General features: G+C 35.8%; 1 protein-coding gene across 3 annotated transcripts in view; it reads left to right on the top strand.

The window, feature by feature from the left end:
• HS6ST2 (heparan sulfate 6-O-sulfotransferase 2) overlaps window positions 1-26,885 on the top strand; it is a 399,556-nt gene that overhangs the window by 265,393 nt on the left and 107,278 nt on the right. For 2 of the 3 annotated variants that reach the window (XM_066357002.1, XM_066357001.1), the window contains exon 3: window positions 6,688-6,720. The exons of the other annotated variant lie outside the window; for it this stretch is intronic. In XM_066357002.1, coding sequence (XP_066213099.1) covers window positions 6,688-6,720 — 33 coding nt within the window. The remainder of the gene's footprint in view (window positions 1-6,687; window positions 6,721-26,885) is intronic. 3 annotated transcript variants of the gene reach the window in all.

The following is a 26,885-nucleotide window of genomic DNA, read 5'->3' as shown; positions in this document are numbered from 1 at the left end:
TAGAAGCAAATTTACATCAAATTGAATGTAAATTCAATTATGAGTATTACATCAGCCCCCCAAAAATAACTATTAAGAAGGGGTCTTAAACACAGCCCTAGATCTTTTGATTTGTCACATTGGCAGAGACTCACAAGCGATGTGTGGGCAAGAACAACAGTGGCTTGAAATATTTTAAGTGAAGTCTATTATATATTTACTTGCTTGCCACTTAGATATTTGGAAACGTCTGGACAGAGAGAGGATTTTACTAAAACTGGGCACTGGTGGGAGGTGGTTTGATGGGCCAGTTTAGTAATGACTACAGGAAACAGACAAACTACTTAGAGAAGACACCTGCAACTGAGAATTGACTGACTCACCAATAGATAAGAAAACATTATTTGATGGAAGGAGACTTGACTTGGAATAGGGAACACAAAATATAATATACAGATAAGGTATTATAGAATTGTACACCTGAAACCTATATAATTTTATTAATCAATGTTATCCCAATGCATTCAATTAAAAAACAGCTTTTGAATAGGCTGTTATGCCGTTTTTCTCAGCAGGTCTATCTTGTTTTCAAAATGTGTTTGGTGTTTTGGCAATACAGGACCAGTTATTAGGCATTTTTTCTCAGAGTGAAAAGAATGTAAGAATCAATGGTTTTTACCATGGTATGCATTAAAAGTGCATTAAAGCAGAAAATGTGAGAGAGAAGTTTAGGAAAATGTATTTACAATTTAACAGCTACTAGAAAGGAAGAATTTTAAATCCTTAAGGTCTTTTACGGTTGTTTTCCCAGTCTTTTTCAGTCATTGCTCAATGAATTGTTTTGAAGTATTATGTCTGGAGGAGCAGATGCCTGTTTGCCTGCTACCCTTCAGAAAATTCTGGTGGACACAGGGTAGGTAGGGTGTTGTCCTGGCTCTGCCACTGATGGTGTTCTGTGATCTGTGGCAGGCACATTCTTACCGCCACAGTGTCTTGAAATCTAGAAAAGGTTGGACAAAACTAATTAATAGTCTCTAAAAGAACAGAAGATGACATCTCAGAGTGTGTGGTTGATGATTGCAGAAATACATTTTAGTATCAGATGTGACTCCTATTTTGCATGCTGGGCACTGGCTAAAATGACTCAGGCATGCCCATGTCACTGAGGAGCCAGTGGAAGGTCTAAATATGAAATTGGAAGAGTGGACCACTGAAGACAAACTTGCCGAATCTGCCCTGGCTCCAAAGTCTCCTAAAGCAATGCAAAAGCATTTATTTCTAGGCCTATTATTTGTAAGAACCCAGGCTATATACTTCATAGGAAATTTTCCTGACTGAATCAAATTCTTGTAAAAAACTTAGAATGTTAAAAGAACAGAGGCACCTTTGGAAAAGCACCTTTATCAACATTCTGATTGTATGATAGGGAAACTTAGTGCCATCTTCCCATTTGAGAACGGGTTTGTCCAGAGCCAGTCACACAGCAGAGTTGGCAGGAGGACCTCAGTCTTGTGACTTCCAGGCTTCTTTCTTTCACCTTGAGCTGTATTTGTCTCTCCTTAATCACATTAATTCTAGGGAATAAAAAATCAGCAGTTAACTATTAAGCAAATGCTTTTGGCATAACAAAAATAACTCTGTGTTATATATTGTGTATTGTATTATACATATTGTATTTAGGTGGTATATATGGAGAGATGTGAAATCAAATCCATATCAAAGATATCCTCTCTAAATGTCATAGTACTGGAAATTGAACCATTAAAAGGTAATTCCTGTGAGTCTAGAAGACCGTGTAGTCTTAAGATGAACTTGCCCAAAGACAGTATAGAATTGAAATTCTAGTCAGCTGGAAGGAAAAATAGGCCTGGAGAATGGTCTGGAAGCCAGGTTTAGGATTTGGGGCAAAACATACACTTTAAAAGAAGCAGTCAAGGCAAACTCAGGAGACCTCACAGTTGTGCCAAAGGCAGACTATAAGGAGCTTCCCTCTCTAAGAGTACACACAATTTCTGGCAGGCTCGGCATAATATAAGGAAGAAAGCAGAGCAGTCAGATAGTAGAAATATCGATGTTGAGAGATGCTCCTCTCCATATCAATGAATGTGCTTGCTTTCAGTGTAGCCTTTGACATACAGGTAGGTGTCTTTGATATTGGTTTCAAAAACTGATTCTGTTCCCAGTGTAGCAACAATGGGCTGCGAGCTTTGACCCAGGCCTGCCATAGACTCACTCTACTTCTGGACAATTCTTTTCTTTTTCTTCTTCCCTACATAAAAATAATTATGTATAAAAGTTATTGAGTCCTGTCCCTGGGCCTGGTAGTCGGCTACAGGTTTATCATGCGTGATCCTATCTAATCCTCACAACCACCTTGTGAGGCACACATTGGCATGTTTACACAGATTGTTTTCATTTGATTTCTGTTCTGATTGAGTTAGCTTCTGTTCTGACTGGTCAGTGCCCCTGTCATATTAGTTGTTAAATATGTTGACTATCATTACTGGTACAGGTACTATACTTTGTCTCCATTTTGTAAATAAGGAAATCAAGGTTGAGAAGTTATGAAACCTTACCAATGTCATACAATTAGTAAATGAAAGAATCTGGATTAGAACCCAGTTTGTGTGACTTCTGGGCTGGCCCCATACCACTTCTTAGGCATGCATGTGAAGAAAAAGCTAAGGCTAAGCATTTTAACAATTTGCAAATAAAGTAGACAATTAGCATTTTTGCCTGGGGCCTTAAGAATCATCCAAGCCTTTAGTCTGGCATCTCCATTTCCCTCCACCTGTTTGAACATTGCAGGCCTGAAACCTCTTCCCCATTCAGAAGACCAGATTTAACATGCAGAATAATTTTTCTTCACAAACTTACAGGATAGAATACATATACTGTATTTGCTTTCAGAGACTAAACGAGGGTGTGGCCTGAGAGACAAAAGGGGGTGGCAGTTTATTAAACTGCAGTATAATATGTCAGACAATGATGAGGGTAGAAAGGCATCCTAAGTGGGGAGAAGGCGGCCAGTCAAGGGCCAGTAACTCTTAAATGTAGGAGTTGGCGAGAGGGTGGGCAAACCAAACCAGTGTCAGAAATCAGAGAAGATGAATGTGGCATTTCTTTGGCAACTCTGGAACAGTGGTAGGTATTTGCTCCAAAAGAGAATATTATTAGGTGCGACAGATTTGCAATCAAACCAAACCAGTGTTTGTGTCTTATTTTTTTAAGCCACCCTTCGCAAAATATGAGTAACTACGTAACCTTTATTTGAGAATGTGTAGCTGCGAAGGTCTCTGCTGATTGACAGCAATCACCAACAGGCTCCTGGTAGATGAAGAAGTTACATGAGCAAAAGTAGAAATGGGGAGCAAGGGTCCATTGTTCATCACTTAGATTTTCCTAATACAGTACGATTATTTAAGTTTCCTTGTGTTACTTTTCCATCCCAAAGAACCAGCCACTCTATATTTCAAATAAGCAAAGCTGAGCCCTGGACAGAATGATGATCTGCTGCATTTCAACTTAGTTATTATTGTTTTGGCTATATTCATAAGCTCAGAATGTTGGGCTCTGGATTCTATGAACTTTTTTAATGACATGTTTTGCTGAGAAAATAACTAGAGATGACTATACTTTTAACTAACTTGGCACTGAAATAAAAGACAAAGCTATTAGAGAATTACAAAATATTGGAACGGGAGAATTTTTAGAAATCCCTCATTTCATATGTCTCCCTGAGTGAATAAGGAAGAGAATATGCCTGAGATCAAATGAGTCATTGGGAAAACCAGGAATAGAAACCATGGATCCTGATTTTTAGGCAGGGGTTCTGAGATTTTTACATCATCCTTTTTCCCTAGGTTTTGATTTAGACCCTTAGTATCAAAGTGAATAGATAGCTTCACTTTTACTTCTGAATCACTAAGCACCTGGACTGAAAACATAAATGCCATGAGATAGTTGTCATCATTTGAGGTTTTGGGGCTCCCGGGGCTCCCATGTCGTCCTTAATTCCCATTTGTTTCCAATGACATATATGTATTACCTTCATTTTCATATTTTCCTTTCCATGTTAATTTGACATTTAGGCAGTATCTACTACTTGAAGTATATTTAACATATTCTTGAACCTTGGCCCAGAGGAAGGTTATCCCTATTGTTTCTTCTTCAGTCAGACTCTGTGTACCAGACAGGAAAATCACAGGAAAATCTTTTTGTCCACTAACTGCTGTTGCTTTCCCAGAATGTGGCTTGCTGAGGGATGATGAAGGCAATCTCACCTGGGCTAGCAGTTGCAGAACACTATGGAATCTTGCGGGAAATTTTCTGTTGGGATGTGGGACTTTAGTATTACCAAATACTTCTTGTTTTTTTACAGCATTTCAATGTGCACGCGCCTAGAGTCTTACAGACAGCAAATGGTCCATCTATAAAGAAATCTGACTCATCACCTTGTGGGAGGCTTTTCACAAGGAAAAATCATAAATAGAAACAATGTTATTTTAATAAGAAAAAGAATTGTTTGAAATACAAATGTTCAATCTTATGCCATTCGATATGTTCTTCACACATAAACAGAGAAATAAAATAAGGAGAAATTCTTTCTGAGAGTTAATAACATACAGTATATTTCTGTGGAAATTTTTTTTCCAAGTAGATGGACTTAAAAAATCTTCCACAAGATTGTAAACTCTGTGAAGACAGGAATTTGTGTCTGTTATTTTCACTGCTATACACTCAATAACTTTAACAATGTCGGTTGCATAATAAACAATTTTTGTAGGGTGATTTTTTATATTTGATATATAACATTGTATAAATTTAAGGTGTACAATATTTTAATTAATGCATTTATATGTTTAAATATGATTGGCATCATAGTGCTATTTAGCACCTCTATCACATTATGTAACTATAATTTCTTTTTATTAAATGGTCTTTTTAAATATTCCATTTAAGATCCTTTTTAAAGTGTGCGTACATGTATAAAATGGGTTCATAAAGTTAATTCATATTTTTAATCAGCATTTCTCTCTCTCTCTCTCTTTTTTAACTTTTTACCCATGGCCTTTGGTTTATTGCTGATGACTGCTCGCTCTTTTGGTTGATGCCCCTGTAACATCTTTCTGGTTCACCACTGAATATTCTGCCTGGACAACCTGGACTCTCAGGTAAGACAAAGAACTTCTAAATATGTCCTCAGTGCAATCATTAAACAAACTTTAATAAGCAGTTGAGAAGTTTACATAGAAATTAAAAAAAATAATTTCAAGGAGATATTTCCTTTTAAATAGAGTTAAATTTTGTCTTTTCCCCATATAAATCAATTACACACATGTTTATATAATTTGAAGATTTCTGTTAGTACAGCAAGATTAAAATTATGGTTTTAGAGAGTGATACATATGTGAATTTGCAATTTTCTAGTACTAAGAATCAACACATAGCTTTATCTTTTCTTGTTTTTTTTTTTTTATTTCTTTTATTTACCCGAAGTTATAATGTTCTTTATTGAAGAGACCAAGTGCAATGGAAAGGGTACTAGCCTCTCTTCACTGTGTAGAGAAACTAAGTCATGAGGTAGGTCAGAAAACTTTAGATTACTTGTTTCTTATGGAACTAATATAAGAGAAGTACATAAGGCCCTGGATGGTAAGTCAGCTAATAGGGTTGTTTTGTCTAATGAATCTGGCATCAGGGTTCACCAACTCTATCACTTTAGTTGTTCATAAAACTTGCTTCTGTGGCATTCTTATCAACTCACAGAACCACGGAAGTGGGGCTTAGCCACACTGGGAACAAATTTTAAGAATCTTATATTGTTTCTCAAATAATGATGCAAGGCTCTGCTGCTAGTAATGATATTAAAAGTCTCTTACCTCATTTCTAAAGCCTACAGGCAAATTAATGTAAAGAAACACTTCTCCCAGGAAAACGTATGGGACATTTAATTTATTTTGGCACAAAAGTGTTATTACATTGTATTATCCCTTGCTTAATATAAAACAAAAGCTAACTGAGCCTTTTGAACCCTCAAATTAGCAATTGACCCATGCACAACTATACAGACTCTACTAATATCAGAAATTCACACAGTTGAATTAGCGTTTTTTGACTCTTAAGACATATATTACAAAAACATTTTTTTAAAGGAGATACACATACCTTACTTTGATGGATGTTTTATATATCACTTTCTGTGTGCTTTGAATTTTCATCTTCTTTTTAAAAAACATCAGCAAAGTCTAATCATTCTTTTTTTTCTTTTTCTTTTGTTATTTGTGTTTTATATATTTCTGATAATACAAAACAAAAATCCCTGAAAATTTTTTAGGTCCTTTCAACCAGGCACTTCTATTTTAGTGATGCCGTAGCATCTGGTTCAGTTTGGTTTCTGATTTAATGACTTGTTTTTTGCTTAGACGGCCATCATTTTGGTGAAAGGGAATGGAATTAACATGACTGTGCAGTAGATCTGTCATTCTCAGCCCATAATAGTTCGAACAGTCTGTTTTTTAGTGCTGCCTTTTTCAGGACTCTGATTCATAATCTCCCCACTACTTCAGAGGAACTATATGGGGAGCTGGTTCCTTGTGGGGTTGGAAGCTGAAAAAATATGCTATTAAAGCAAACTAAAACACTTTTATTTTAACTTCTTTCTTACCAAACTCTTGCTAGTGCTTGGTTTCACTGTTCCTTTAACAGGTGGAGGATTTTTCAGATTCTAGATGAGATGAGGTAAGTTGCAATGTATTTTTAGTTTAACGGAACCCAAGTAAATTAGAATAAATAGACTCTGCAGTTGTCTATTTGTTTAATTTCAATACAATGTATAGGTAGGCAAATTCTTTTCATGATAGAGAGATGATGATGATGATGATGATGATGATGATGATGATAGATAGATAGATGATAGATTTTGTTTTATATATATGTATATATATGCATACACACATATATTTATTATTATTATTATTATTATTATTATTATTATTTTGCTTAAAAGAGCTGAAACTATCCAGGCATGTATGTAGTCTCAGACATGTATAGTAAACCTAGTTCAGAAATAGGATAGCTGTTCAAGCTCAGCACCCCAGATGGTTGGTGAGTAGATCAATAGCTCCTTTTTTCTTTCTGCTGAAATAAGATGAAACAGTGAAGTGTATTGTACAGAAGGCCCCACCACCAATAACATCTTCTTCATAATGCTTCAGGCACACCTGCCTGTTGTTAACCTGGACGGTGGTTTAGAGACCCAACTAGGTCAGCATTTTATTAAAGGGAAATCAATTGTTTGAAAAATATCACAGTTTTTCAAGTATGTAAATACACGGGGAGGTAAAAGTAAGTTTACAGTTGTGAGTACACAAAACACAGTTTATTCCTGTATTATTATTATTATTATTATTGTAGTATTTTCCATATGAACAACTGTAAACCTACTTTTGTCCCACCCTGTATGCAGACTTGCAAGGTGGAGTGATCCTGTAAGCCAGGGACCTTCATGATATGAACTCTGCATTAGAGCAAATCTAATGAAACAGAAGAAAGTTCTTAACTGTGAGAGTGGAGTTTATTGAGATTGCTCCAGGTTAGTGCCTTTGCAACAACTATGTGCCACAAGCTATTCAATCCTACCATCACCATTGCTGAAGAGTCTTTGAAAATCATAAGCCATTTTATAAGTATGTGCTATAGTTGCTTGGCACATTGTTTTCTAAGATCACAATGCTCACCAGTACTGTATTTGGTTTATTGTAAGCTCATTGGGTCCGGAAATATTTACCAGTATTCCTTCTTTCTCTTCTTACCCACCTACATTCCATCCTGTGCTCCTTGGTCCAATAGGTTAGCAAGAGCAAAGGCTGGAGCCTTGGGATTCCTCCACTAAGGCAGATCCTCATTAGAATAGAATAGATGGGCCATTACTTAGATATCCAGTTTAGCTTTCAGTAGCTGAGCTTCTATATTCTCACAAGGGCCTCAGTTGGTTTATTTCACAACTGAGAATATTAAATTCAGTGTTTAATTCTATAGTCAGATTATAATTCATTGAGGTAAATGGTATGGACACCTAGACACCTAGTAACACAATAATAGTAAGAAAGTGTATTTAAAAATCATAAATTGAATGTATCATGCTAGCAAAAGTACTAGATTCTGCTACTAACTACTGGTGGGATTTTGCTTAAATATCATCTCTGTTGTAAGTGTTGATTTTCTTATTTGTAAAATAAAACAGTGGATGACTGTTAAGATACTGGTCGACAACTTAAGGACTGTTATTCCAAAAACTGCTTTCATGGAAGACATATTAAGAATTTAGTTTTGTTTTTGCTTTAAAATTTACTACATGATCAAACCATCTCTCTACAACAGTTTTGCTATATAATAGAGCAAATCTTGACCTATCCATTTTTATTATGGTGCTGATTGATTCCAGCAGAAGTTATTATCAGAGCAATTTATACCTGGACTTAGTTTGAGAGAAAGGAAGAAAGGGGTACCGATAGTGAGATGGAAAGGAAATAGCTTTGGTAAATGTTGATGGGGCCATTTTTAATTCTGGTGGACTGAATGATATATGAAAACTCTTTGCAAGGCTAGCACATTTTAGTAAAGCAACGATTCATTTGATAATCCCCATTCTGCATGCATTTTTATAAAGATAAAGAGTATGGATATATATGCTTCTTAATTAAAAATTTGCATAAATGTTGCCTAGTATTTACTTCTCTGAATGGATTTTGTAATCCAAAGGGGAAAGGGAACAATCATTGGAAGACAGCTCAAATGACTTGTTATTGCTACACATATGCACAATTAACAGTAATACTAATTGTTTGAAACCAGAACCTGTCTTTTTCTATAGATAGCAAAAACATTAATTGCCAGAGCCTTTGTCACTCTCTCTTGCTCTCTCTTTTTTTCCCTATAACCAGCTGTATCATAAGGTCTGCAGTTGGTTATAACCAAATTATTTGTCTGGATTTTCAGTTTATCATTTTGTGATAGAGGTTCCAATTTTCTGTTTAAGTTAGCAATCAGTGTCTTGAACAAAGACTATTTTTTTAAATTAAATTTTACTAGTAGACCTCTATAAATTTCAGGAATTAAAAGATGCTGACATATTATCAACCAGTTCTGCTGCTGCATTTACATTTTACTTCATATTCTATATCTTTTATTTTTTTAATTTTTTATTAATTTTAATGCAGTGACATTGATAAATCAGGGTACATATGTTCAGAGAAAACATCTCCAGATTATTTTGACATTTGATTATGTTGCATAAACCTCACCCAAAGTCAAATTTCTTCCATCACCTTTTATCTGGTTTTCTTTGTGCCTCTCCCCTCTCCCCCCTCCCCTGGTAAACATCACACTCTTGTCCATGTCTCTGAGTTTCATTTTTATGTCCCACCTATGTATGTAATCATATAGTCCTTAGTTTTTTCTGATTTACTTATTTCACTCAGTGTAATGTTATCAAGTTCCATCCATGTTGTTGTAAATGATCCGATGTCATCATTTCTTCTGGCTGAGTAGTATTCCATAGTATATATGTACCAAAGCTTTTTAATCCACTCGTCCTCTGATGGACACTCGGGCTGTTTCCAGATCTTCACTATTGTGAACAATGCTGCCATAAACATGGGGGTGCATTTCTCCTTTTGGAACAGTGCTATGGTGTTCTTAGGGTATATTCCTAACAGTGGTATAGCTGGGTCAAAAGGCAGTTCAATTTTTAATTTCTTGAGGAATCTCCATACTGTTTTCCACAGTGGCTGCACCAGTCTGCATTCCCACCAGCAGTGCAGGAGGGTTCCCTTTTCTCCACATCCTCCCCAGCACTTATTCTGTGTTGTTTTGTTGATGAGCGTCATTCTGACTGATGTGAGGTGATATCTCATTGTGGTTTAATTTGCATTTCTCTAATGATTAGTGATGTTGAGCATTTTTTCATCTGTCTATTGGCCATCTGTATGTCCTCTTTGGAGAAGTGTCTATTCATTTATTTTGCCCATTTTTTGATTGGATTGTTTGTCTTCCTGGTGTTGAGATTTACAAGTTCTTTATAAAATTTGGTTATTAACCCCTTATCAGATGTATTGTTGAATATGTTCTCCCATTGTGTAGATTGTCTTTTTATTCTGTTCTTATTGTCGTTAGCTGTGCAAAAGCTTTTTAGTTTGATATAGTCCCAATTGTTTATCCTGTCTTTTATTTCATTTGCCCGTGGAGATAAGTCAGCAGTTATATTCCTGTGAGAGATGTCGGAGAGCATATTGCCTATGTTTTCACTAAGATGCTTATGGTTTCACGGCTTACATTTAAGTCTTTTTATCCATTTTGAGTTTATTTTTGTGAATGCTGTAATTTGGTGGACTAGTTTCATTTTTTTTTTTTGCAGGTAGATGTCCAATTTTCCCAACAACATTAATTGAAGAGGCTGTCTCTACTCCATTGTATGCTCTTACCTCCTTTGTCAAATACCAGTTGTCCTTAAAGGTGTGGATTTATTTCTGAGTTCTCTGTTCTGTTCCATTGATCTATATGCCTGCTGTTTTGCAAGTACCAAGCTGTTTTAAGTACAATGGCCTTGTAGTATAACTTGATATCAGGAAGTGTGATACCTCCCACTTTATTCTTCCTTTTCAAGATTGCTGAGGCTATTCGTGTTCTTTTTTGTTCCATATAAATTTTTGGAATATGTGTTGTCTATCTTTAAAGTATGTCATTGGTATTTTAATTGGTATTGCATTGAATTTATAAATTGCTTTGGTTAATATAGACATTTTAATGATGTTTATTCTTCCTAACCACGAGCACTATTTATGCTTCCACTTGTTTGTATCTTCCTTGATTTCTTTTATCAATGTTTTATAATTTTCCGAGTACAAGTCTTTAATCTCCTTTGTTAAATTTACTCCTAGGTACTTTATTTTTTTGGTTGCAATAGATAAGGGGATTGTTTCCTTAATTTCTCTTTCTGACAGTGTATATAAATGGTGTATAAAAATGTGGAAGGATCAACCCCTCCCCCAGCTATGGCTACCTCCAGCACTGGATGAGTCTGCTTCTCAGGTCATCCCATGCATTCCTCTGACCCTCACCATCTGACTCTCTTTCCCCCCTTTCCTTTTGGAAGACAAGCCAGCCCTTTCAGCACACCTCATTCCCAGGTCCCCAGGCAAGTGGCTGTGAGTGGTATTTTCTGCTTTTTTCCTTGGAGTGATAGCCACTCTGGGTTCTCAACCTCACCCCCACTTCATTCCTATAAGCAGGGGAGACCCGGCACTCCTCAACGTTCCCTACCAGGCTCGGTGTGGCTACTTCTTTGCTCCTTGGTTTTTGAGAACTCTTCTTGTGGTCCAGAGTTGGTTTTTCACACTGATTGTTCCTAAATTAATTTGTAATCCAGTTTGGTGGTGTGAGCTGGGAGTCTGTGCATCTGCCTACTCTGCTGCCATCTTCAGGTCTCTCAATATTCTATATATTTTAAATAATTGGTATTAGACCTTCATATGATAGACATAGAAAGTCAAGGCTAGAGGTCTTTATGGTCATCTTGTCAAATTATTTCACTTTTCAGATGAGTTTTATTGTCAGTAATTTGAATACCAGTAATAACCACAAAACTAATGATGTCTCATTTCTTTTAACTTTTGAAACAATTGGAAACTATTGTAGTAAATATATTTGAATTATAACTGGATGTTTTGGAATCAAATAACTTCAACTTGTTTTTGAGAAAAACTGAATGAGATTTCTTTAAATATGACTTCAGGAAATTTACCTAAACATAGCCATAACATTGATGGTACATAGGAGAAAGAAGATGCCTTATGCAAAGCACTCAACAGTAGGAGACACAGGCAATAGTCGTTCTTTTACCTATCTATATAACTAATATCAGCATAGTGGAAGTGTTACTTTTAAAACTGAGAGTATGAACTTTTTGAGAAAAACTGTCCTCCTGCTGCAATTTTGTAGCAGTGTAACTTTGAGTAATTTATTTAACCTTTGTGGGCTTTCTTCACATGTAAAATGTAGATGTCTTACAGAGTTCCTGCAAGGATTAAATTGAAATCAAGCAAATTAATTGCTTAGCACGGTTCTTATCACATAGTAAACAGTCAATAAATAGGAATAGATATTACTCTGTCATTGGCTGGCACACCCAGTGCCTGTCTCACTCAATACTAATGTTTTATCTTATGGTGGTTTGGAGTACATGCATATACACCAGCACACATCCATATATGCATACACATATATGAGTCCATAAGGATGACATAAGGAAAACTGCTTTCCCAAAGGTTATCTATGACTATTATGTTTTAAAGTCCAATGGTTTTTTCTCTGTCCTCAGTCTTCTTGAAACTTTTGGAGGTTCTGGCACTTCTGCACATTTTCTCTTGCTTGAAATCATTCATATTTATCTTGGTTCACCTATCTTCACAACACTTAATTTTCCTTTGTTGGGATCTCTTTTTGCACATACACACACACACACACACACATATGCACACACACCCTCTCCCCTCGTTGTTTACATAGAGCAATTTCCAAGGTTCTGTCACTGATCTGCTTCTCTTCTCTTGCTATGTTCACATTCTTGGTAATTTTATCTCCTCACATAGCTTCACCTTTCACCTCTACACTAGTGATTCCCAAATTGACCTCTCCAATCCTTAACTCATTCTGGAGCTCCAGGCTGACTCCAGTTTCCAATTGCCTACTGAGCTTCTCCAGGACAAGATATCTGAGGAGACTGCATTGTAGTCTGGTTTTTGTCATCCTGTATCAGGAATGCAGATGTGGGAATGTAGCTTCAAGAAGTACTAAGAGTTGAAAACAAGGAGGAAGTGCTGGGAATTGTTAGTCTGAGCAGAAATATAAGTAGTTTAAGTTAGGAGAGTCGGTTAAAATGAGCTTTTAAGGGGACACATGACAAGTAAACTGTGAGTTTATGTTATTATTAACTGGAAATATAAATTTGCACTTAAACTTAAAAGGTGTTTTTTTCTGGGGAAGAGGAAAAAAATTCCCCAGTGAATACTGAATTAAATTTGTTGGTGTGTTTCAGGGAAATGTTAATTAAAATGAACTTTCTTAGGACAATTTGTATAGTTAATCTTGTTCCAGTCGTTTGTTATACAAACACATGTGCCAAGAGGAAGGATATATTTAACCAGAAGGATGAACATGTGGGAATTTTGAGGGCACATGCATGCATAGCCACGCACACCCATGCAGGGTGAGCTATGCCTGAGATTTTGCATGTGTGAAAACAATTTAATAAGAGGGTAGATTTTTTTCTTTCATTCATTCTACAAGTATTTACTGAATACCTACTAGATATCATGTTCTCTGGATCTGTGAATATAGAACACATATTGTTTTTTTCCATAAATGCTTTATATATTTTCTTTTAGTTATATAAAAGTACATTGAGCCTGACCTGTGGTGGCGCAGTGGATAACGCGTTGACTTGGACTGCTAAGGTCGCCAGTTCGAAACCCTTGGCTTTCCTGGTCAAGGCACATACAGGAGTTGATGCTTCCTGCTCTCTCTCTCTCTCTCTCTCTCTGTGTGTATCTCTCTTTCTTTCCTCTAAAACAAATAAATAATTAAAAATAAATTTTAAAAATTACATTGATAATTTCACTTGTTCTAGAAATATTTGCAGCAAGTGACAAATTGTTCAATGACTGCAACCTTATGGACAATCTTAATGACCACAGAGGAACTTAAAGGAACTAAGACTCTGCTAAAGTAGGAAAATAGTGCCCATAAATTTGAATTGGAAATTGGATTACTTCTTTTAAATTTAGTAAATATTGAATTATGTTCAGATTTTACATTTCTAGCTGGCTCTCAATGTTTTAGGCCTGAGCTAGAATGATTATGTTTAACCTTACAACATAATTAGAGTAAACGTATAAACAAATCTCAGTTAATGTGTACAGTATTATTAGGAGAATTCTTAGTAAATGAGCTATATTTACAGAAACTGTAGACCTAGATTATAACTTTAGTACAGGGAAAGTTTCTTCTTGAAGAAGGGTGATCCAATTCCTCGTCTTCACAAAATTAAGTAAATCCCTCGCAGATAGATTCCTGCCCTATGGAGTATTCTGAGGTCATCTTACTCTATAAATTGTAATGGCCTCATAAATCAGGTGAGATTTTTGCCTTCATGGGTGTACCTCAGCTTCTTCTTTAGAATGTTAGCATGGCTCTTTACTTACAAATCTTTTTAAAATTTAATTTTTTTTAATTATTTTTAATTGAACTTATTAGGGTGACATTAGTTAACATAATTAAACAGGTTTCAAGTGTTCCATTCTGCAACACATGTCTGTACATCGTATTGTGTGTTCACCCCCCACCGCAGTCAAGTCTGTGTACATCACCATTTATGCCCTCATTACACTCCTCCACCTCCTCCCCTCCAAGCAATCACCTCACTGTTGTCCATAAGTTTTATTTTTGATCATTTTTGGTCTATCCCTCCACATCTCCCAGCTCCTCCATCTCCCTTATAGTTGTCAGCCTGCTGTCTATTTACAAGCCAATCTTTATTTTCCTTGTTAATTCACTTTGTTCGTTACATTCCAAATATAAGTGAAATCATATGATATTTGTATTTCTCTGCCTGGCTTATTTCACTTAGTATAATGATCTTCAGGTCCATCCTTGCTGTCACAAAAGAGAGATTTCCTTCTTTTTAGGGTTGAGTGGTATTACATTGTGTGAATGTACCACAACTTTTTTTATCCATTCATCTGCTGATGAGCACTGGGACTGCTTCAAAATCTTTGTTATAATGGACATAGAAGTGCATATATTCTTTGGCATTCTTTTTTTCAGACTTCTTAGGTTATATTTCCATAAATTGGATCACTAGGTTGAAAGGAAGTTCCATTTTTCATTTTTTGAGATAACTCCAAATTGTTTTCCAGAGTGGCTGTACCAATCTTCATTCCCACAAAGAGTACATGCAGGTTCCCTTTTTTCCATACTGACATCAACACTTGTTTGTTGATTTGTTGATGACAGGAATATGACAAGTATGAGGTGTGATTATCTCGCTGTGGCTTAAATTTGCATTTCTTTGATGATTACTGATGTTGAACATCTTTTTATATGTCTGTTGACCATCCTTATACCCTCTTTTGAAAAGTGTCTATTCAGGTCTCTTGCACATTTTTAATTGGATTTCTTTCTTTTGGTGTTGAGTTTTATAAGCTCTTTATACATTTTGTATATTAACTCCTTATCAAATGTATCAGCAAATATGTTCTCTCACTTAATGGGTTGTCTTTTCATTTTGTTAGTTTTCCTTTGGTGTAAAAATCTTTTTAGTTCGATGTAGTCACATTTGTTTATCTTTCTCTCTTTTTCCTTGCCTCAGGAAATATATCAGGAAAAATATTTGAGGTTTTACTGCATCTATTTTCTTCTAAGATTTTTATAGTTTTGTGTCTAATATTTAAGTCATCAATTTTGAGTTTATTCTTGTGTATAGTGTAAGACGGCAGTCTAGTTTCACTTTTTTTTTTTTTTTTTTGCAAATATCTGTCCAATTCTCTCAATATCATTGATTGAATAGGCTAACTTTACTCCATTGTAAGTTTTCTAGCCTCCTTTGTCAAATATAATTGACCATAAGGCATGGGTTGATTTTGGGGTTCTCTATTCTGTTTCATTGATGTATATGTCTGTTTTTATACCAGTACCTTACTGTTTTGGTTACTATGGCCTTGTAATATAGTTTGATAACAGGTAGTGTGATTCCTCCAACTTTGTTCTTCTTTTCCAAGATTGCTGTGGCTATTTGGGCTATTTTGTGGTTCCATATACATTTTTGGAATATTTGTTATAGTTTTGTGAAATACACTGTTGGTATCTTTGCAGGAATAACATTGAATCTATGGATTGCTTTAGTTAATATGAACATTTTAATGATGTTAATTCTTCCTATTCATGAGCATAGTATATGCTTTGACTTTTTTGTATTTTCTTTAATTTTTTTCTTCAATGTCTTATATTTTTCCAAGTACAGGTATTTTACATTCTAGGTTAAATTTATTCCTAGGTATTTTATTCTTTTTGAGACAATTGTGAATGGTATTGTTTTTTTGGTTTCCCCTTTCTGATAGATCATTATTGATGTATTAAAATGTACCTGATTTTTGGATATTTATTTTGTATCCTGCAACTTTACTGAATTAACTTATCAGTTCTACTAGTTTTGTGTGTGTGTGTGTGTGTGTGTGTGTGTGTGTAATCTTTAGACTTCTCTAGATTCAGTATCATGTCATCTGCAAATAATGACAGAATTACTTCTTCTTTCCCAACTTGGAGACCTTTTATTTCTTCTTGTCTGATTGCTTTGGCTAGGACTTCCAGCACTATATTGAATAAGAGTGATGATAGTGGACATCCCTGTCCTGTTTATTGTCTTAAAGGAAACACATAGTTTTTCCCATTGAGTATGATGTTGGCTGTGGGTTTGTCATTTATGGTCTTAATTACATACACACACACACACACAGTGTGTTCGTAAAGTCATGGTGCACTTTTGACTGGTCACAGGAAAGCAATAGAAAACGATAGAAACATGAAATCTGCACCAAATAAAAGGAAAACCTTCCCAGTTTCTGTAGGATGATGTGTCAGCATATGTGCATGCACAGATGATAACATAACACCATATATACAGCGGAGCAGCCCACAACCATGCCAGTCAAGATGTGGATGGTACATAGGAAAGTTCAACATGTTCTGTGGCTTGCTAAATTCGAATTCATGACCAAAGTGCAACGTTAATATGGGCGCGTTTATAAAGAAGCGCCACCACATAGGAATAACATTACTCCATGGGATAAGCAGTTTAAGGAAACCAGCAGTTTGGTGGAGAAATCCCGTTCTGGTAGGCCATCAGTCAGTGACGAGTCTGTAGAGGCTATACGTGATAGTTACCTAAGGAGCTCTAAAAAATCTGTGTGTGAGCCCACATCGAACTGCACTGAATAGGTATGAAACTGGAAGAGTTTTCCTTTCATTTGGTGCAGATTTCACATTTCTATCGTCTTTTGTTGCTTTCCTGTGACTGGTCAAAAGTGCACCATGACTCTACGGACAGTGTGTGTGTGTGTGTGTGTGTGTGTGTGTGTGTGTGTGTGTGTGTGTGTGTGTCCCAGTTCCCAGGTAACTGCAATGTTTTAACATAAATGGGTGCTGAACTTTATCAAATGCTTTTTCTGCATATATTGATATAATAATGTGATTTTTTTAAAAATTTTGTTTATGTGGTGTATAACATTTATTGATTTACAGATGCTGTATCAGCTTTATATCCCCAGAATAAATCCCACTTGATTATGTTGTATGACCTTAATGTATTGCTGGATCAAGTTTACTAACATTTTGTTGAGGATTTTAGCATTTATGTTTATCAGGGATATTAGCCTATAATTTTCCTTCTTTGTAATGTTGTTATCTGGTTTTGGAATTAGGATAGTGATGGCTTTGTGAAATGAGCTTAGGAGTTTTCCTTCCTCTTGACTTTTTTGGAATATTTTGAGAAGGAAAGGTGTTTATTCTTCCTTAAGTATTTGATAAAATTCCCCTATGAAGCCATTTGGTTCAGGACTTTTATTTTTTGGGAGTTTTCTGATTATTACTTTAGTTTCACTGGTTTAGCTATCTATTCAGATTCTCTGCCTCTTCCTGCTTTAGTTGTGGAAGATTATATGTTTATAAGAATTTATCCATTTCATCCATAATGTCCAATTTGTTGCAATATAATATATATATATTTTTACATCCCTTTGTATTTCTTTGGAGTCTATTGTTACTTTTCTTCCATTTCTGATTTTATCTGGTCCTCTCTTTTTTTATCTTAATGAGTCTGGTAAAGGTTTGTCAACCCTGTTTATCTTTTGAAAGAATGAGCTCTTTATTTTATTGATCTTTTGTATTTTTTTTTAGTCTTTATTTCATTTATTTCTGCTCTTATCTTTACTATTTCTTTCATTTTGGGCTTTGTTTGCTGTACTTTTTAAAGTTTCTTTAAGTATAAGGTTAGAATGTTCATTTGAGATTTTTCTTGTTTCTTAAGGTTGGCCTGCAATGTTATAAATTTCCCTCTTAGGACTTTTTTTTCTGTGTCTCATAGATTTTGTGTTGTTGTGTTTTAATTTTCATTTGTTTCAGGTTATCTTTTGATTTGTTCTTTGATCTCATTGTTAAGTCATTCATTGTTTTGTAACATGTTTAGTGTTCATGTCTTTGTGTGTGTGACTGATTTTTAGTTTTATACCATTTTAATCAGAGAAGATCCTTGATATTATTTCAGTCTTATTAAATTTATTGAGACTTGTTTTGTATCCTAACACATGGTTTATCCTAGACAATGTTTCGTGTACACTTGAAAAGAATGTATATTCTACTGCTTTAGGGTGAACTGCTCTGACAACATGTGTGTGTGTGTCTTGCTTTCTTATTCAGCTACCTTATGTGTTTTCATTGCATTATTTGAGCCATTAACATTTAAAGTGATTATTGATAGATACATATTTATTGCCATTTTTAAACTGTGCTCCTCTATTTTTTCCCTTCTTTTTCTTTTTTTTTTTATTGACTATATTCCCTATGCTGTACTTTACATCCCTGTGACTATTTTGTTAACTACCAATTTATAGTTGTTTTTTTATTATTTATTTATTTATTTATTCATTCATTTTAGAGGAGAGAGAGAGAGAGAGAGAGAGAGAGAGAGAGAGAGAGAGAGAAGGGGGGAGGAGCAGGAAGCTTCAACTCCCATATGTGCCTTGACCGGGCAAGCCCAGGGTTTTGAACCGGCAACCTCAGCATTCCAGGTTGACGCTTTATCCACTGCGCCACCACAGGTCAGAACCTTCTTTTTCTTAAAGAAGTTTCTTTTACATTTCTTGTAATGCTGTTTTGGTGGTGACAAACTCCCTTAGACTTTCCTTGTCTGGGAAGCTCTATATTTCCATTTCAATTTTAAATGATAGCTTTGCTAGCTAAAATCATCTAGTTTGTCTTTGCTTTTCATTACTTTGAATATTTCATGCTGATCCATTCTAGCCTGAAATGTTTTTTGAGAAATCAGCTGACAATCTCATGGGAGCTCTTTTGTAGGTAACTAACAGCCACTACCCTTGCTGCTTTTAAGAGTCTCTCTTTGTCTTTAATCTTTGTCATTTTATTTATGATGTGTCTTGGTGTGGGCTTCTTTAGGTCCATTTTGTTTGAGATCTTCTGTACTTTCTGGACTTGTGTGTCTGCTTCTTTCACCAGGTTAAGGAAATTTTCAGTCATTATTTCTTCAAATAGGTTCTCATTCCTTTGCTCTCTCTTCTCCTTCTTTTACCCCTGTGATATGGATGTTGTTACCTTTCATGTTGTCCCAACAGTCTCTTATACTCTCCTCATTTCCTCATTCTTTTTTTTTCAGAGAGGGAGAGACAGATAGAAAGAGAGAGAGATGAGAAACATCAATTCTTCATTGTAGCACCTTAGTTGTTCATTGATTGCTTTCTCATACGTGCCTTGACTGGAGGGCTCCAGCAGAGAAAGTGATCCCTTGCTCAATCTAGCAACATTGGGCTCAAGCCAGCAACCTTGGTTTTCAAACTAGTGACATTTGGGCTCAACCCATTGACCATGTGGTCATGTCTATGATCTTACGCTCAAGCTAGCGATCCCGCATTCAAGCAGGTGAGCCTGAATTCAAGCTGGTGAGCCCGCACTCAAACCAGTGACCTTGAAGTTCGCACTTGTATCCTCTCTGTCCCCGTCTGACACTCTATCCACTGTGCCACTGCCTGGTCAGGTAATGCTTGCTATCTCTGTTGAAGTTCTCACTTTGTTCCTTGACCATTTGTATATTTGTTAATAAGTCTTAAATTCAAATGTTCTTGGTCCCAGTTGTCAATCTCAAAATACCTTTTATAGTCTCTCTCAGGCTGCAAAGATCTTTCATTACATTTGTATTCCTGAAATCCTACCTTGATGCCCTAAAGTTTCTGCTAAGGGTATGTAAAGGACACCACCTCTCAACCATTATACCAGCACCCTCAAGACACTAAAGCCCTCATAGTAACAGTGCACATAGTGATTGGTGTTTTTATTTCTTTTATCCTAAACGAGTTAAAGACATTGATATTTCTCTTATTCTGATTAGAAATAAGAATAATAAAAACATCCTTGAATTTATGATCTTGGATGTCTAGTGTCATTGTTTGCATCAACCATAGTCTAACTTGTTTTACGTTTCTCAAATTTATTCATTTAATATATATCCACTGAGTGCTTACTATGATACAGACCCTGTTCTAAACATTGGGGACATTTAGACAGACAAGGCCCTTGTTCTTGTATTTCTTGAGGTATGTCTATGTGTGCATGTTATAGGGAAATGGAACAAAAACAAGGATACAAGTAAATAATCTAATCTCAGAGGGTGGGATTGATGTCAGTAAATTTTGCTTTGTGATTTGTTTTTTGGGTTTTTTTTATCTTGTACAGACCTCACTAATGGTTTGTCTGGGCTTTTTGGTTTCCTCTCTTTCGTACTTTACTGGATCTGGTATCAATTCTAATTTTGCTGCTTCTGGTCATGCTATAATTAAGACTACCTACTATAAAACAGCATGCCCTCTTTATTAGACTTCAGTTTAGCTCTACCTTTTCTTGTCTTTGTCACCATTAGAATTAGTCAAGTTCATCCTCTACTCTGTCATAGAATATAAATAGGCCTGCTAATTCTTTAGGGATATTTTACTTGGTTATTCAAAATATTTTTGCTACTCAAGGCAAACTACCTCTTAAAAATTTATTTATTCATTTTAGAGAAGTAAAAGAAAGAGAGAGAAAGAAAGAAGGGGGAAGAGGAGCAGGAAATATGAACTCCAATATGTGCTTTAACCAGGCAAGCCCAGTATTTCAAACCTGTAACCTCAGTGTTTCAGGTCGATGCTTTATCCACTGCACCACCACAGGACACGTTAGGCAAACTACCCTTTAAAAGAAAGTTCCAAGCATAAAAGGTTAGCAATTATGGTGACATTTATCTTTGTGTACTTCTGTAGAGGGAAGAGCCCTGGATTTGTTGTCAGAAGACTTAATCTAAGACTTCACTGTTTCAGTTGAGCAGTATGACCTGAAACCTGGCACTTCCTCTCTCTCAGCCTGTTTCCCCATTTCTAAAACCAGTGTTCCAAGTGGAAGATCCCTAAGATTCTTTGTCGTGTTATAATGGTGCAATTAGTTGATTTCAGAGACATGGTACAAAGTTTCGTTCCAACATTCTGTTTAATTTTATTTATTTATTTATTTATTTATTTTGAAATCCAAAAATTATTTAATAAGCATTATAAATTCTTTTGAAACACATGAATACGTAGAAAAAATCTCAGCAAAGAAACAGAAGTTATAATAAAAACATATATAAATTATAGAATTAAAAAAAAAGAAATTATCATGTGGTTTTTCTCCTTCCTTTTGTTTATGTGATGAATCACATTGATTGATTTGCGAATATTATACCAGACTTGCCTCCCCAAAATAAATCCCACTTGATCATGGTGTATGATTTTTTTCATATATTGCTGGATCCGGTTTGCTAATATTTTGTTGAGGATTTTAGCATCTATATTCATCTGGGAAATTGGCCTGTAATTTTCTTTCTTTGTGTTGTCTTTGCCTGGTTTTGGAATCAGAATTATGCTCACCTCAGAAAAGGAGCTTGGAAGTCTTCCTGCCTCTTGAATTTTTTGAAATAGCTTGAGAAGGATAGGAGTTAGTTCTTCTTTGAATATTTGGTAAAATTCACTTTTGAAGCCATCAGGCCCAGGACTTCTCTTTGTTGGGAGTTTTTTGATAACTGTTTCGATCTCATTTGGTGTAATCAGTCTGTTTAGGTTTTCTGATTCTTCCAGACTGATTTTTGGAAGATTGTATGTTTCAAGGAATTTGTCCATTTTATCTAGGTTGTCTAGGTTTTTGGCATACAGTTTTTCATAGTATTTTCTTACAATATTTTGTATTTCTGTTGTGTCAGTTGTTATTTCTCCCCTCTCATTTCTAATTTTATTTATTTGAGTCCTCTCTTTTTTTCTTGGTGAGTCTAGTTAAAGGTTCATCAGTCTTGTTTACCTTTTCAAAGAACCAGCTTCTGGTTTCATTGATCCTCTGTATTGTTTCTTTAGCCTCTATGTCATCTATTTTCACTCTGATCTTTATTATTTCCTTCCTTCTACTACCTCTGGGCTTTACTTGCTGTTCTTTTTCTAGTTCTTCTGTTTAATTTTATAAAGGAGATATGTGGGAAGATTTTCCAGTGTATCAGAACTGCTGAAATTAAGCATATGTTTTCTGGCAAAAGCCAACTTTACAATTCTTATAAATGTCACAAAAAGTTAAAACATTGCTTCTTGTTTTAACCTCCACCAGCTAAGGCAACAATTTAGTACTACAGATGCAACTGTCAGCTTCTTACATGTGAACACCTGAAAGGTCACTGTCTTTTCTGCTTGCCCACAAGAAATCTTCAAAAAGAACCAAATAACACTCAAAAAAGGAGGGTATTCTACATTAGCTTCAAAACGACAGCCTTCTTCAGTGTCTAGCCGCAGCCTACTTACGAATGAAGTAAGAGTTAGAAAGCTTGCCTTCCCTAACTTCCCCACTCCTTCTCACATCTATTACTCTGAGCTTTGTAAAAGAAGATCGAGAAGCAGGAAGGGAGCAGGAAGTATAAATTTGAATAAAGTGTAACAGATAGAAATTTACTAACATTGAAATACCCTTGGCGCCCTCCTTCTATGTTTCCAACTATTCCACTTATTATTCAGATACTTTACCATATTCTAAACACAATAAGCTCTAAGACTATATTTTAAGAATGCAAACTTTTACAAATCCAAAGACAACCTGGGCATGTTTCTGTGGTAAGGAAATCTAAAGGATAAGAAAATTCAAAAGGGATTAGAAATTTCTAAACTTACCTGTTTGATTTACAGTCACATGATCTTGACTTACACTAAGAGAGAAACTTATGGAAAGAGGTAGAAAGACAACCTGGGGAGTTCCCAAATGGCTCTAGTTTAAAAGGCTGTAATGCTATGTAGGTGGGAGAAAGATACCCACCAAGAGAATTATATACTTATCTAAATATACACAACTAATTAGTAACAGACTCAGGGCAAAAACCCAGGTCAACTTCACCTTGTCTAGTACCTTGATTTGTAATTACCTAAGCTAACTGGTAGTTTTTGCTGTTTAATTCTTAGTGTTATTTTTGTTCAGAGCACTTATAATTCAATATTCTCAAGGAACTTTATCAGTGAAGCTGGGCAAAATCCCTATGGAATAGATAAACCATGTTTTGTTATGCAAAGTTTAGGTCTAGCTGATATATAGAACGTGATTATACAGAGGAGAATGTCTGGATTATAAATAAAGGCCAAAACTCAAGATTCCATTGAAATAAGTGAAGAGAGAGAAGATTGTGCTTATAGACTGGGGATATACAGTTAAATGTATACATCATTTCTTTAAAGCTCATTCATTTATTTTTTTAACTAAACAAGTTGGCAGGTTTATTTTCACATTTCACAAATGAAAATTGCTTTTTTGTCCCTCTACTTGCTTCCAAAACTATTCTCTCTTTGATAGGAAGAAAGAGTGTGTCTTCCTTGTCATGCTGTTAGAAAACACCTAAGTTACAACACTACAATTTCCTAGTGAAGTAGAACAAGTAGTATAAAGCTGATAGAAAGAGGCTCCCCTTTCTCTTCTTCTGTCTTGTTGAGTGATTCTTGGTTTAGTGGGCACCATCATGTGACAGGTCAGAGGTCTCATCACTGGCATGTGCCCTCCCATAGGTAGCATAATTCCAGAATCAAGTCCCACTGGCAAAATACCAGGGTGAAGAAGACCCAGAAGACTGAGGGGAAATGGGATTGTTTCCCCTGCAGGAGGAGGAGCAGAGAATGAAGTAGGAGATACCTTTCCTTGCCAGTCGAAGTCTGAGCTTGCTCTTCCATCCATTTCTAGTAGTAGCCTTTCACATTCTCTCTCTGTTTCCTACCACTGCAATGTGTCCTTCTCAGATAGAAGGGCCACGGTTGAGATATGTATCTCAGTAGTCACAAAGGATTTAGGCATATTTTCACAAAAAGAGCTTATTCTTAATTACAGTTATAACCCATTCTTCATCAAAATATTTAAATGTCTTTTATTTTAGTTTTCCAGTACTTTGAATTCTTTTCCATGTATGTTTGTAGCATCTGCCTTACCTTTCTGTTTAACTATTCTAGATGGCTTTTGTTTGCAATATGTTTTCATTAGCTTGGTCTCACTATCTTTTCTGGGGTATTTGTAGTATAACTATATATCACAGGAGATCTTATGTGCACATAAAATGGAGAATACTATTTCACAAGTTAGAAATTACTAGGTTATTTCTGTTCCCTTCCCAGAGTTGAAATATTCCCTATTTGGCAAATAGCACTTCTTTGAAATCCTAAAATTGCAACTAGGAAAAAAATGACTGTCATTTTGGCACTATGGGGCTTCCTGTTTCTTCTCTTTCATTGGTTTACCATCCAATTTGTTCCATCGATTTTCCAGAAAACTCAGCATCACCTTGTCAGACAGACATTGGAATTATAAGGGGACTTCATCAAAGCCTTATGTGGCTTGAAAACTTTTCAACTTTTTTTTTAAGATTTGATTTATTTGTCTTAGAGAGGAGTGAAGGAGAGAGGGAGAGAGAGAGTAAGAGAGAGAGAGGAAGGAAGGAAGGAAGGAAGGAAGGAAGGAAGGAAGGAAGGAAGGAAGGAAGGAAGGAAGAAGGGAGGGAGGGAGGGAGGGAGGGAGGGAGGGAGGGAGGGAGGGAGGGAGGGAGGGAGGAAGAGCAGGAAGCATCAGCTCCCTTATGTGCCTTGACCAGCAAAGCCCAGGGTTTCGAACCAGTGTCCTCAGCATTCCAGGTTGACGCTTTATCCACTGCGCCACCACAGGTCAGGCTAAAAAACTTTTCAACTTTCATAATTTTGGCCATGTGTATGCTAGAAACCAAGTTGGCACATTGGTATTTCTTCTCACGGCTTCTACAATTTCAAGCTTGATTTCTGCTCACCACAGGGCACAGTTTACCTTACCTTTTCTCATACCTCTTGCTCATTTGTCAGGAGCCCTAAAAAAAGCAGCTTATGTACAGCTGGAGAATGTCAAAGTTCTCGTAAACTGGCATAACTAAGCCTTTAAATGGCTTTACTGATTGTTCTTATATTAAAATGTAAATGAATATAAGATTTTATGGGGAACCTGTGCATACTTTTTCTCCCCCATTTTTTTATATAAATTGATTTGACAATGTCATCAGTGATGCACCAGACAAGAGTTTTTAAGCCCATTACACCACCTTATTTGCATGAAAACTAATAAAAGGCTACAGGGAAAAATAATATTATACAATGCTTTAGGCAGGAGCTATTTTCTGACTCACATACACCTTTTAGTCAATAACCTGCCTTTGAATCTACACAAGAAAAAATGATTACTGTGATATTCTTTTGCTTAAATAATCTTTATTGATTATTTAATGAGAATTAATTTGTGGTTGTGTAAGAAACAAGGTTATCTGAAATTCATAAGGGGTGAAATAAAGTGATAGAGGCTAAAAATCAGTTAAAATTATAAATGCTGGTATCTTTTATGAAAAAATGAAATGAGATAGGAAAATGGGAGCTTCCTGATGAAGATTTTCTGAAAACCATGCAATCATATATCATTAAAGAGCCATGTGATTGTGATTTAATACTCAGTCACCAAAATCTTATGTAAAGCCATCCACCAGGAAAGTTCTGTAAATCTCATTTATTCCCTTCTATATGAGCGCCCACAATGTCTCTTTTAGTATGCATATTTAAAAATATTTATAAATAAAATAATACTGCCTGACCAGGCAGTGGCACAGTGAATAGAGCGTCAGACTGGGATGCGGAGTGTCCAGGTTCGAAACCTCTAGGTTGCCAGCTTGAGCGCGGATTCATCTTGCCTGAGTGCAGGCTCAAGAGTTTGAGAGTGGGGTCACTGGCTAGAGCATGGGATCATACACATGACCCCATGGTTGTTAGCTTGAGCCCAAGGTCACTGGCTTGAGCAAGGAATCACTTGCTCTGTTGTAGTCCCCCCCCCCATCAAAGCACATGTGAGAAAGCAGTCATTGAGCAACTAAGGTGCCACAATGAATAGTTAATGCTTCTGATCTCTCTCCCTTCCTATCTGTCTGTCCCTATCTATCCCTCTCTCTGACTCTCTCTATCTCTGTAAATAATAATAATAATAATAATAATAATATTCTTGAGGTTGATTTTAAATTTAATGTACATGTGGGAAAATTGGAAAACTACATGCAAAAGAATTAAACTTGACGATAGCTTGTCCCCCTGCACAAAAATTAATTCAGAATGGATCAAATACCAAATATAAGACCTGAATCTATAAATTACATAGAAGAAAACATAGTTACTAAGTTCATGGACCTTGATCATAGAGAACAATTTATGAATTTGACCCTAAAGGCAAGGGAAGTGAAGACAAAAAGAAATGAATAGAATTATATCAAACTAAAAAGCTCTGCACAGCAAAAGAAACTAACGAGAAAATGAAAAAGCAGCAAGTCAAATGGGAGATGATATTCCCAAACAACAGCTCTGATAAAGGGTTAATATCCAAAATATATAAAGAACTCACAAAACTCAGCAACAAACAAGAAAACAATCTAGAGGACCTGAACAGACACTTCTCCAGAGAAGACATACAAATGCTCAACAGATATATGAAAAGAT

Source organism: Saccopteryx leptura, chromosome X, assembly GCF_036850995.1.
Source record: "Saccopteryx leptura isolate mSacLep1 chromosome X, mSacLep1_pri_phased_curated, whole genome shotgun sequence".
Classification (NCBI taxonomy): domain Eukaryota; kingdom Metazoa; phylum Chordata; class Mammalia; order Chiroptera; family Emballonuridae; genus Saccopteryx; species Saccopteryx leptura.
The sequence above is the reverse complement of the archived record's forward strand: the minus strand, read 5'-3'. Positions and strand labels throughout refer to the sequence as shown.